Source organism: Lycorma delicatula, chromosome 7, assembly GCF_047948215.1.
Source record: "Lycorma delicatula isolate Av1 chromosome 7, ASM4794821v1, whole genome shotgun sequence".
NCBI lineage: Eukaryota > Metazoa > Arthropoda > Insecta > Hemiptera > Fulgoridae > Lycorma > Lycorma delicatula.
The window spans coordinates 103501622-103516147 of NC_134461.1; the positions used below are offsets into that span (position 1 = coordinate 103501622).

General features: G+C 28.4%; 1 protein-coding gene across 3 annotated transcripts in view; it reads right to left on the reverse strand.

Moving 5' to 3' along the window:
* Gapvd1 (GTPase activating protein and VPS9 domains 1) overlaps positions 1 to 14526 on the reverse strand; it is a 171107-nt gene that overhangs the window by 24827 nt on the left and 131754 nt on the right. For 2 of the 3 annotated variants that reach the window (XM_075370371.1, XM_075370369.1), the window contains 5 exons: positions 11823 to 11946; positions 9173 to 9321; positions 8926 to 9038; positions 7885 to 7970; positions 1461 to 1750 (listed from right to left, as the gene is read on the reverse strand). In XM_075370371.1, the coding sequence (XP_075226486.1) occupies positions 1461 to 1750; positions 7885 to 7970; positions 8926 to 9038; positions 9173 to 9321; positions 11823 to 11946 (762 nt within the window). The remainder of the gene's footprint in view (positions 1 to 1460; positions 1751 to 7884; positions 7971 to 8925; positions 9039 to 9172; positions 9322 to 11822; positions 11947 to 14526) is intronic. The other variant, XM_075370370.1, reaches the window with a different exon arrangement.

Genomic DNA, 14526 nt, shown 5'->3' on the forward strand with positions numbered 1-14526 from the left:
ATGTTTACTTTTAACTGCTTCATAAGTTTGGAACCTACCTACCTACCTACTTTAAAAATGAAGATCAAGTCTTCCAATCATAATAAATGAAACTACCTTATAACAAAAGAGAGAAAAAATACCATATAAACCAATAAAAATATTAATAATCAGAAAAAATGGAATGGCTGTCATCAAATTTATTGAAAGCACAAAGTATTTAAAAACATATATTTTATAAAAATTCACACAAATTAGTAATTGAGAAATAATATCATAAAATTTTATAAATACACACAACTGCTTTGAAAACTTTTTGAATATTTCATTTGAATGAATTAAAAAAAAAAAAGGTCTGTGATTATGAAGACCTTAGTTTGGCTTATTTTACTCGTAAAATTCATAACTGAATTTTCAAATTTCTAAACATTAATCACAAAAACGTTGTAAATGGATCTGCCAAATCTCAAATCACTAAACTTTATGCTTTTAATTTTTAACATCTTTTATGAAGATTTGATATCTAGGGCACTTGCTGTATGCTGTATTTTGTTGGCTAGTTACAAATTGTGTTAAAAATTAAATAATAGATTAAAGTAGTTCTGACAAGATGTTTTTATTAAAATTTAAAAATGTATTATTACATAGGAGGGTACAGGGCTCAATAATCTCCCCTTTTAAACCTGAAAGGTACAAAAATAATATTTGTACCCACTGAATTTTTTCAAATCTTATTAGTTGGGTTTTTCATAAATAATTTACACATTTAATATAATTTAGTCCCAAAAAATACAAAATTTTAAACAGAACAATTTAAGTTATATCAGAGAAAGTTTATTTATTTACAATAAGGACTTTAAAAAATAAAAATCCCCAGCTCCAACTTGTAGAAAAGTTAACATTTTGTCTGAATTTAAATGCATTAATGAGATATATATCTCACTTCATCTTTGTTTAATACACTAACAAGGAATTAATCCTGAATATTTAACATGAAAAACTAGCAATTTAATAAAAAAGCTGGCAAAAAGGTTTAACTCTGGAAGGTGAAAGTCTCAACAAAGAATTATTTAGGGAAAAAATTAAATAGAACATTAAATTAAATGCAAGAAAAGAACTGTGTAAAAAAATTATTCATGAATAAAATCCTGAAAAAAACAGAACCCTTGGTGACTATCGCCCTATCCTCTTGACTAATTATAACCTAACTAATTTAAATTAATGCTAAATTGCCATTTAACATCAATTCTCCATATATAGTAATCATCAGGCCAAATTAAAAATGCCACAGCATATGCTGTAAAATTTTAACACCCAAGATGAAAGACAAACCTTTCAATCAATCTGATCTGCCTTTGATCAAACTTCGGTTATTTCATACATTACATCTGAATCTAATCTAAATATGCTACAAAATACTTTGGTAGAAAAATAAATATCACTTTATTTTAACCATCATTCAACTTAAAACAAATACATACCATTGCAGTAAGTGTTGTCTCAGGCACTTGCTGTACTTCTGCAGTACTTAAAACAAGTCGTAATTTCTTCTTAGCATCCTTAAACGCATACGAAGATTCAATATTAGCAGGATCAATAAATAGTCTTTCATCTTCATTCACCACCGGTTCATTTCCAACAGTTACTTCTGATTCACCCGATTTTCTAGTCTTATTGTTATCACTACCATTAGCATTACTATTATCTCCTCCACTAACCTTCCGCCTGTATTTTGCCAGTATATCGTCTGAAGTATCTACAAAAAAAAGTACTATAAAAAAATTGACAATAATTAAAAGTCAAAAAGTTATTTAATTTATATTTTCACACAAATTTGATAATTTTAAGATGCCGAAACTAATTAATCCATTCAGGGATGGTCAAAAAGAATATTTCCACTGAAATCTGAAAACCGAAATTTTTTGTGATTACAATACTTACCTCGGTTAGGTTTAATTATTCTACATATTTTATTATTCGCTGGTTCATTTAAATAAATAAGTCTTATTTCATTTATAATATTCTTTGAACTTGTAATTCATACATGTAACATTATTGTATTAATTAATTATATATTTGTAATAAACACATGTTGAGTCTTTGAAGGATGGAACAAGACTGACTAACAATAGAGCATTAGACAAATTCATTTAATAAGAGTAACAAAAAAGTGAGAATTTATAAAGACTAAACGAAAGAATGAAAATTTATAAAGAGTAAAAAAAAGGTGAAAATTTTTATTTTTACAATTAAAAAAAGGAGAAAATGAAACCTAAGTCTTAACAATATTAAATTAAATAAATACTTTTATCTTTATTAAATTTTTCTCTTTATTTTTATAAAAGTTAAGTACAAAGGAAGAACTTTTTTCAAGTTCAGCATGGTTCCTCTCTTCTCCTTCGCTTTGCCCCCAGCTCATCGTCTAAAATCATTTTAAATAACGTCACATAAAATGACTAATTATGTCATGTTTGTTTTGATTCTTATTTACATTTCCGTAAATAATTTAAAGATACAATAATAAAATATTATAATTAAAACTTAGAAATAATAATTAGTCATTGGTGAAACGCATATTAAAATCATAAATTGTAAATCTCACAAATTGGTTTAGTTTATTCTATATAACTGTCAGCTTCCATGATATGCAAGCAGTTACTGTGATTTGAGTAAGGTTATAATAGATAATTTTTTGTGTTCCATTTTTAGCTTTGTTTTTTTTTGTGAATGTTATATTTGAATAGTTTAGTCGGAAAGTGATGAAATTTAAAATATCAAAAATTCGGGAAACTTAACTACTCCACAGTCATTTCTGTGAAATTGTGGCTAATGTTGTAAAGTTCATGACAGAAGAAGCAGAGAACAGTGACTTTATAATTGTTCCTAATAGAATAGGTCTGCCGCCACTCGCAAAAAAATGAATAAAAAAAATTGCAGTGTCTCAACATCAAGGAAAACTTCTTAACAGCCGAAACCTGTCACAGGGTTTGATGATTTTAATATCCATGTTATCCATAATACAATCAACCACTTTTACACTTCAGAAAAATACCTTCTGTTAATAAAATACTCAAGAACTGAAGGATGATTGTTTCACAGTTCAAGCTGATCATTACGTCGAATTCTTAAAGCAACATGGTTTAAATGTACTGGAATTCCATCAAAGAAGTCCGTATTGGTTAAAAGGTCTGATATTCGATACCAAAGATTTATGACTTGTTCCTATCTAGTAGACGGCATAAGAACCCAGGACTAGCCTGTAAAGATACAAACTGACTACCTCCCCCATTGCTCAACAGCATGGGAATCCCAGACTGCCTGTAATATACACAGTGAATCATGAGAACAGCCTGGCTAGAGCAGAACTTGCCTTAGTTCTGAAATTTCAATTCTGCTGTCTGCCAAAAATAATGTAGGCCCTTCTACCACCACAAGTCCAAACTTCAATTAACTGATATAGTGAAAGTTGACTTCAGTCACTGACGATGAGATGTTAACTTCATGTCACTGGAGATTAACATGGTCTGTTGCAGAAACACTAGCCAGTTCATATATATATAGATCTTCATTGGAGCTAAAGTGCATGCTCCTAAATTTAACAAAAAATTTCTGTATTCAGAATAGCAAATCGACCAATAGTTTTTATAGATGAGATGTACATCCATAGCAATCACTTGCAAAAAAAAAATGTCAGTTGGAAAATGTAATACAGCAGAATGTTTGAAGAAACCTATTAGTAAAGGAGAGAGGACAATAATTTCGAATGCAAGAGGAATGATGGGATTTGTACTAGACTGTCTGTCAATGTGGAAATCAAGTGGTACAATCAAGGGATTACCACCAAAACTCTGCTGAATTAGGAATTTTATTAACTTTTACATTGTGATAAAGGCGCATTGTCTATTACAATACGCCTTATCACGATGTAAAAGTTAATAAAGCTACTAATTCAAATGCTAAAAAGGAAATTACAGTAAACTAGCTTCAACTTAATAAAATTCCCATACCTCATAACACCTTGAATGTGGAGTTGTATAATATAATTAAGTAAAACAAAAAGTGTTGCGAGAAATATGCCATTGACGAGTAAACAAAAAACACCATGACGTTTTAAGACTGTCTCCCTACCACCCTGAAATAAATCCCACTGAACTGATGTGGGCAAATGTGAAAAACTAGGTTGTAAAGCACAACGTAACTTTCACACATGAAGAAGTAAAGAAATGTACGGGTAAATTTAGTTCTATTGGACCTGAACAATGGAAACCAAAAATTCTTAACTGCTTAAAATGGGAAGATAAAGCCAAACTAGGTATTTTAGAAAACTGCTTAAAATGGGAAGATAAAGCCAAACTAGGTATTTTAGAAAACACTGGAATCCTTTATATGTTTAGATGAATATAACGAAAGTGATACGGATGACAGCAGTATCTATGACAGCGATCCAATTACTTGTACTGAAGCTATGAGTTGACTAGAGTTATGATATTTGTCTGGTGTTATTTTTTAAAATATTTTTATTAGGAGTTAAATTAGAGATATTTCAGAATTACATTGTTGTAAATACTTACAGTATATGGTGCAATCTTACAACATTTTCTAATAAAATAAAATAAATAGGCCATTATAAAATAAGATAAATATTATTAATAATATAAAATATTAACTGTAGTTTTTCAGTTTAAAACATTATAATTATTATTAACATGACAACCAACTCACTGAAGGTGGGAAAGGTCTGCTAATTACTGAATCGGCCTGTATGCACTCTATCTGTCCCATGCCAAGTACAATGCCAATAGCAGTATTTGGTTAATAATCTATATCAAGCAAGTACAAATAGATGCATACTCAAATTTTATTTCATTCTATCTCTTCTATGTTTCTTTAACAAAAATACAGTAAACATGATAAATAAATGTTTCCTGTAATTCATATAATGTTTTCCCATTCTACATTAACATAAATATATACAGCAATTGGCATTTTTATCAATCATGTTTTAAATACTATTTACTCATTTTAGCATTAAAAATATACCCATTAATAGGTATAAAATATATATATACCGGGTGATATTTAAGTCTTGAAATGGTTTATACTGCATATCTGAGAGGTATTTGGAGACAGAAAGAAATGGGGTTCTACGTAGTTAAGAAAAATCTGTATTGTGGTGGGTTTTAATTTTTGTCCGCCATATTGAATCATACTTAATTTTTTTTAAATAGGAAGGTGATTTTGATTTTAAAATTTTACAAGAAAAACAATGGTGAACCATGTTTATCTGTTAATGCCTTCATTATCTAGTTAATAAGCATTCAAAGCTGTAATGATGGAAAAATCACAAACTTTAAACAGTGCTATCATATAAAACAATAATAATTAACACAACATTAAATGGTTATATCTACTAATATTATTTTCTAAATAAAAATTAACTTCCAATGTTAATATTAGCATATTGATGATATTTGTTACTTAAAATAAATGAAACAAATGAGCTGGAAATACTTCCTTGCACACCTATTAAATTACATGTACACGTTTTTTTAAAATGAAAAGTACATAAAATTTCATTAATAACTTCTGATATTTTTTCATAATTTTTTTTTTTATTGTTACGATTGAATTATTTATCGTAAAAATTTTTTTACAGAGGTTAATAAATTAAATTAATAAATAATAATAATAATAATAATAATAATAATAATAATAATAAATTAATTAATTAATAAATCAATATATTTAAATAAAAAAAAGTTATAAAATAAATATTAAAGTTAATAAATATTAAAAATCAATATAAAGTTAAAAAAAAGGGAGATTAAGTCGGATTCAAACTGATGTACCTTCCCCCTGTAAAATCCAAATATTTCATTAATTAAAGTTTTATTCAGCTATAACTCAAAATAAGTACCATCTATAAAGTACCAAATCTAAAGTACCATCTATAAGTACTAAATAAGTACCATATATCGTTGAAAATCTCTCATGAGGGCTTATTATTGCATTTAATAAAAAGTCCAAAATCCAAATTGTTTTGAATTTTGAGCTTTTGGATTTTTTTACACTTTGGTTCAGTCAATTGCAATCAAAAGGGGAGGTGCACAAAGTTCCAAAATCCAAAATTTCAACATCCTACAGCTAATCGTTTTTAGTTATGTGAGATGTATGTACATCACACTGAAACTTGTCAAAATGGATTTAGGGATGGTCAAAATGGATATTTCTGTTGAAATCTGAAAACTGAAATGTTTTGCAACACAAATTTAGTTGAGTATATCATACAACATATAGTTAAGCAAAACTGTCAATATCTGAGCCATAATAATCCAGATGGATGTTAAGTTAATAATCCTAGATCAAACACAGCACCCTCAGAAAGTGAATGTTTGGGCGGGAATTGTTGGTCATTGTATTGTAGGGTCTTTTATTTTAGATAATAATCATACAGGAGTTACTTACAAAAACTTGTTAGCTGTTAGAATTTTATCAAATAACTGGGAAAATGTTGGACAAGAATTAAATAATAACATATAGTTTCAGCAAGATGGGCCACCACTTCATTATCTAAGGCAAATTTTAAATGAACAATTTCCAAATCGCTGGATAGGTCATAGAGGAGCCATAGAATGGCCTCCCAGTTCTCCAGACCTACTTCCTCTGAATTACTTTTTTAGGAGTACCTGAAACATGTTTACAAAACAAAACCTGCAGACATTGACAAATTAAAAAGATGAATAATTAACAAATCTGCTCACTTACCACCAGACATATTACAAGTTATAAATGGATATTACTTCACGTTAGCACACTTGCCAAGCTGTAGAAGGGAAGATTTTGAACATTTATTGTAGAATGTGATGCTTTCAACATTTATTTCATTGGTAATTTATGATCAAAAACATTTATTTAAAATTTTTAAATAAATATTGTAATATTTAAAGTGAATATCAGCTGATTTAGCCATTTAATTTATTGTTGTGCTGTTAATTATTATTTATTGTTTATTATTATCAATATTATAGCACTGTTTAAAGTTTGTTTTTGTATGCAACATGAATGTAAAACGCAATAAAATTGCTCATGCAGCGTGTTTTACCTAGTTTTACTGTTAGCACAATTTTTCTATTATTGCAACTTTAAATGCTTAAAACTTGATAATGAAGACACTAACAGAAAAATGAGTTTCACCATTGTTTTACTTATAAAATTTTAGATTGAAAGCATGTGTCATAAAAAATTTTCTATTTAAAAAAATTAAGTATGATTCAATATGGTGGACAAAAATTAAAACCCAACATAATACAGATTTTTTTCTAACTATGTAAAACCCGATTTCTTTCTGCCTCCAAATACCTCTCAGATATGAAGTATAAACTGTTTCCATATTTAAATATCACCAGGTGTATATATATATATATATATATATATACACACACACATGCACACACACACACACACACACAGTTTTAATTTTGATATAAGTATGATAATTAAGCTTCAAATCATAATACTAAACATTTATTTAATACATTCAGAACTGCTTATGAAACAACTAATGGCTTATGTTTCAGAATTTTTTCTGATACTAATAAATGAGTTACAAAGACAACTAATTATAATTATTTTATCTATTATATTTTAATTTTATTTAAATTTATTTTTGGAAAAATATTTTATTTTACATGAAAGTAAATACATCTAAATCTTTACATGTTTTTCTTAAAGGGGTTGGAGTTCAAACAAATAATACTACATTGCCTTAAGTTATATCAGATAAAAGAGGTCAAATTACTATAGTCTTATTAATATCTTCTGTATGCTGTTAACTAATTCTACTTATTCAATTGATATTAAAGATCCTAAGGAAATAATACATATAAAAAAATTAAAATTTTCTACCTGTTCTTGTTGAACGACTTTCTTCTGATAATCCTCTACGAAGACTTAAACTATCAACATCAGTACCACCTAATCCAGTACCAAACCTACAAAAAAACCATTTTGTTTAGGAAAAATTACTTGATAACTTTAGAAAACGCAAATTATAAATACAAAACAATGCACTTCTTTCAAAAGTAAGTATACTGAAATGTATTTTGGGCTCACCTGAAATTATAAAACAATCATCTTGGAAGTGTAATTGTTGAAAAATTGCACAATGATTTCATCAAGTTCTTTTCACTGTATGATTAGCATCATAGCTGAATACTAAGTGCTATATTTATGCTATATTTAAGTGCTAACTGTTAATTTGCTATAAGTGTCCTTGGCTCATTGGTTACAATTCTATCTATTCTGATTTATATTTGAATGACTCTTGTATATATAAACTACAATCTTTACAACAGATAAAATAGCATATTACAAAAATAAAAAAACCTTTGATTTAGAAAAAAAAATTCCTCTCAACAATAAGAATGGATATTTGTGCAGCCTTTTTTCAAATATAAACTTTTTTTTTTGATAAAACAAACTTAATCAATCATTTTTCAGAATGAAACTATAATTTTCATAAAAGGTTACAAAGGGGTCCTTAAGTTTGTCTATGTTTATCAAACCATTAAATATAAAAACAAAAACCATTTCTTACAAATTATAGGATACAAACATGGTTTTTATTTGATATTAACCAATGACTTTCATTAAAACATGGTTACATATACATAATCATACATTTAGGTTGTATATTGCTGTAATATACACATAAATAGGTATGAAATGTTTTACAGAACTGAATGTGCATATTAATTAAATAACGTAGTCCAAGAACAAGCATGTTAATACTTATAGTAACAAAGGTTATTATGCAGAATATCTAGCCATGCTTCCGATACCAATGACCTATGAGATTAGTCTGCAAAATTATAATATCGCTTGTCTTATTCTCAAAGACAGTAATTTATTTTAATAATATATGAAATTAAGATAACAAAATCTTACCGTCCTAGATCTTCAGATCCTCGGAATGATTTTCCACGACGATTTTTATTAAAAGGCAACCTAAATCTGAAGAAGCTACCACGTTTTGATTTGCTATCTTCATCCAATGATTCCTGAAAAAAAAAACAAAGTAATTAAATTTCTGTAGCTGTAACAACAGATTTATAGGTAATAAAATATAAAAAAGTAAAACTGAATTAAAAATAACAAAAATGAATCAACTATTAGATAAATAACTGATATCCACCTTATCACCTCTTTCAGCAGTCTTATCAAATGATATACTCTTTGGTATAGCACCAGTTGATGGTAACTGCTTAGAATTGGTAGAGTTACTTGGTTCCAACATGACAACTGATCCATTCAATACCAAAGGAGTGCCAGGAACATTATAATCTGTAAAAGAAAGAAGAAAAATATTAAAAATTAATATCTTTCAAACATTTATCAATCAAAAAATAAACAAACTGTCATTTAAAAAAAAAATAAAAAACCATACTGACAGAGGGACAATTGATTACATTTTCACATTTTTTTTTACCTATGATAGTCTGCTTTCAAAAGAATATAAAAAATACAGAGAAACTAAGTAACCAACATGTAAAAAGTTCAAAAACATCTTGTTCAATGTCACAAAAATTGTATATATTAATAGGCTATTTGTAGGAGAGATTTAGACTCTCTTTATCAGTGGTTTTGTGTTTTTTTTTTAGTGTAGTGTTAATGAAAATTTATTTAATGTATTTCATTTACCATCAACAGATCCCTCTTCCTAGTTTTATCAGGTTAGTCTTCAATTACTGCTTTCCATCTCTTCTCCATTGCACTCATCTCTTTTCCAATCGCTATCCAATTCATCTTTGGCGTGCCCCTTAGTTTTCTACTTCCTATATTTAGAAATAACATTTTCTTTTGTAATTTTCCTCTTCAATTCTAATCCCATTTATGAATAACCTTCCAAATCCTCTCAAGCAAATTATTAATCCTAAATGTTTTCTTGCTATAACATTCCTTATTCTAAATCTTCTTTTCTTAAATGTTATCTCTGTAAACTGTAACTTACTCTTATCAATCTTTTTTGTAATAATTTCTACATTCAGATATTTTATTTGTTACTAAATTTCTAAAGAAATTTTACTAGCATAGAACTATACTAGCCCAACGTAAAACCAAATGATCTCTCTTAAACTGAAAGATAACTACGAAGGAAGTGGACATTATATAAGTAATTACAGAAATGAAAAATGAACTAGCTATGGGGAAAGATGGGCTGACATTTTCAGTACCTTCATGTTTTAATGGAAAAAGGATTGCAGAAATTAGTGAAATTGTGTAATGTGATCTACAAAAGAAGGATGTTTTTAGAAGATTCTCTAAAAACACCTGTGATTCTACACCTTAAAAAGCAAAGTGCAGTGGTGTCAAGTTCAAAGAAGGATTATTTTAATTTCTCATTCAGGAAAGATTCTTTTGAGAATTCTAACATAAGTCTTAGTAGAAATATGAAGCAAATAGTTTCAGAAGAAATATGTGGATTTAGAAAGGAAAATGCAAAAGGGATGCAAGTGGCAAAATTGGATATAAAATAGAAAAATTTGAGAGCTATATAGAAAGAAGTGAAGGACTGAATAAGTTATATAGATAAGGAAAAAGCATTCAACAGTGTCTAATGGGATTAACTAACAGAAATATTAAAAAATAGTTATAAAGTTAAAGTTAATAGTTAATAGTTTATAATTTATAAAGATAAAATAGCAATTAAATAATTATCCCTGAATCAAGAAATTGGTTATGAAATTAAGTGATGCACAAACCGAGCGATTTGAATTAGGAAGAGGAATAAGATTAATAGTTGAGAATGATTAATGATTCCCTAGAAGACAATAGAAGTAATAGCATTGGATTAAGGAAAATCATCTGTACAGGATTAACAGTTGATGTAGAACTTTTAGGAGATCAAGCACAGAATACTTTAACAGATGATTTCAAAATTAGAAGGTAAGAGAATATTAAATAAAAATGGTTGTTGGGAAAACAAAATTAATAAGTATAAACAAGTAAGGCAATGAATATTTAAACAAAAGAAATGAAAAATAAAACAATGCATGGTACCATGTTCAACAGAAATTTGTAAAAGTGAAATCTCTTTAATATTTAATTATCTGTCCAAGTCTTTCTTATGAATGTGATGCATACAAAGCACCAGAGATATAATAGGCACTGTTGCTTTCCATAGAGTAATAATGTTCATTAACAGCCAGTCCCTATAATCAATTGAATAACTACAGTGGAGTGGTAGTGCCTTGGCCTTTCATCCGAAGGTCCTGAGTTTGAATCCTGGTCAGTTATGACATTTTTCATACGCTAAGAACTACCTTCTAGGCTAATGACAATAGCAGTTGAACCCGTAATCTAGAAAAAAAATTGAATGACCACATAATGAAGCAGTCAGTTATAGACCTGAATATGACCTCCATTTTGGTAGCTTGCCGTAACGATATGCAACTGTATATTTGGTTCAGTGAAGAAAGCTACAAAAAAGAACAGAAGCAGAACCACAACTTCTAACTCATCATCTACAACCAATATGGTTATTGAGATTTAACCATCCAACAACAAAATGTATCCCAAAAATCTGCAGATGTTTTTAAGTAAGTACTATAACTTCAAAAACACAAATACAAAAATTATACATTGTTTTTAAGGTTTACCTTGAATTGACACCTAAACAATAACAAAGCCCTCTAATGTCAAATAATACTTAAAATAAATTTTGGTAATTGGTCAATTACAAGAAGGAAGGAATATAACACTAATCTGTATGCAAAAATGAAATAAATAACAATGGTAATGAAATTACAAGTAGCTCAATATACTAATTGCAAAACAATATATACCCTGGGTTGTCTTGTGTCTTGGTTCTGAGCTACTTCCACTGCTACTGGTTGACGCTAAACTAGCCGTACTTAGACAAACACCTCCAGTTCCACTAGTACCTCCTTCACTTTCCTCAATTGATACCTGAAATGGAGCATAATTCTAAATAAAACAAAAAATTCTAAAAAGGGCAATGAAAAATGTAATTATTTTTAAGTTAAGAAATTTTAATGTTAGTTTTAAAAACTGAATAATTTTTAGCAAATACATATAAACAAACAACCTTGATTTTCAAAAACATAAGTTCTTGTCAAAAGCTCCTGAAACTAGTGATAAAAGAACCATTGGTAATAATCTATGGTACATACTGCTTGTTATCTAGTGAGCTGAATAATAATTTTATGGGTAAATAAATGCTTTCAAGAATTATTCTTTTATTTCTTGAGTTTAAACCCTTCTTTGATTGAGATTTTGGTAAGTACTGAAGTAAACGGACATCAAGCAGCATGCATAAGTTTTTATATACTGTGAAAAACAAAATATCACAAAATTCTTACACTAGTACAAATGATTTAGGTATTAAGTAGATATATACAACTTAAATTTAATTAAAAAATAATCACACACAGTTCATGAATTTAAATTTCCAGTATACCTTTTAATCTGTTCAACAAGTTAATATTTATAATACTTAAGGATTATTTTACAGGTTTGATAAAAGTTTACATAACCACAATGCCATACTACTTATCAAGATCATATAATATGTGAAGTTCAAGTACTGAAACTTACTTAAACTCATTTTTACTGTATAATAAGCTCAAACCTAACATATCAGATTAATTTTTTTTAAAATAGACAAAAAAAAAATACAAAATTAGACAATAAGTCTCACTACATTTACATGTGCAGTATTTTAATAGTGATAAATATAAGACAACTAAATTTTCTGATTTTAAAATTCTACAAATTAAATCCATTCCACTGGTTAGTTTCATATTAACTTGAAATGTAAAAATTAGGTCAAAATTATCAAACAAATGGTGGGTCTGAAGTTTTATAAATTTATATCAGGTATTTAAAATATTCTTATGCCAAATAATTTAGATGAACAGTATCTGGAAAAACAGGGTTATACTCTGTTTATTTAGAATAATAGCCCACCAAGGCCAAGATGCTACCATTTGCGCCATGGAGGCTGGCTGAAGGATAAAACTTGTAAAAATGTATTATGTACATAATTGGTTCAATCTTAGAACCTTCTTTGGTTGAAGGTAATTAATTAAATGTATATATGATGAAGAATGTAATGAAATCTACTCCTCTTTTCAAACTGGCTTTCCTTTTACTTATTACTTTTTTCAGCGAGTGAACAGAATTATAATTTACTTTCTATTATTTACAATTCCTATTAAAACCAATAAAAATCAAGGTTATGCAATTTTTGTTTAAGCGTTAATATTTGTTGTATAATTGTATATACATACATAATATAATGCATTGAATCATTAAAAGAATAATTTATAAATGTATGAAAAAATACAAATAAAAAAAAGAAAAATAAGACAGGATTTTTCTTTTTTTAATGATTTTCATAACAAGTTGTATATATGCTGTAGCAACCATATCAATGTCCACGTCTCTTTTATCACCGGTTGCCAAGGTAACTTAAAATGGTACAACCCACCTAAGAAATATTTAGTTATTTCTGAAATAATATTACTTGTATATTCATTTTCCTTATACTCCAGTGTATTCTTATTTTACTTATATTTTCTAAATAATATTATATTATTATTTTAGCAAAATTTTCTTTTAAATTATACCTAACTTATTGAAAACTCAATTGCATAAAAAAATCAGTTTTTTAAGAAATCGAAAAACAAACAAACATGTTTTTTTTCCATTAAAGAAACAAAAAATATATAGAGAAACTATACAGAAATTACTTTAGAACATGAGCTGAGGAATTCTGAGAATCTCCCAAACCTAGATTCCACAAAATATAAAGGGAAGCTTGAGGTGGTACATAGAAAATGCTGCTTGAGAATAACAGCAGCGTACCGGACCGTCTCAAAGGAGACAGCCGAGGTCCAGGCGGGGGTATGCCAATATCTAGTAACATAGCAAAGGAGGAGGCTCTGGGAACAGCAAGCTTTGCGGCATGGGCACAAAAAACGCCTATCATTCCAGATTGAAGAGGAGCTGCTTGAGGTGTTGGTACCAGGCGTGCTGGTACCAACCCACTGGGTTGGTGTAGTGGTGAACATATCTTCCCAAATTAGCTGATTTGGAAGTCGAGAGTTCCAGTGTTCAGTTCCTAGTAAAGTCAGTTACTTTTATACGGATTTGAATACTAGATCGTTGATATCGGTGTTCTTGGGTGGTTGGGTTTCATTTAACCACACATCTCATCTCAAAATGGTCGAACTGAGACTGTACAAGACTACCCTTCATTTACACTCATACATATCATCCTCTGAAGTATTATTTAAAAGGTAATTACCAGAGACTAAACAGGAAAAAGAAAGAGAGAGTAATAATTAATTTACTGAATTTCTACAGTGACTTCTTTCTTTTCTATTTAGAAAAAGAATCTGAAGTTGAAGGGGTATTTTTCAGTATAATCAAGGAAATCCATCCAGGATTCAGAATTCAAAGGAGGACTGAATAAAACAACTTCCTCTGATAATTAGTTGATTTAAAACAACTTTCAAGAAATAT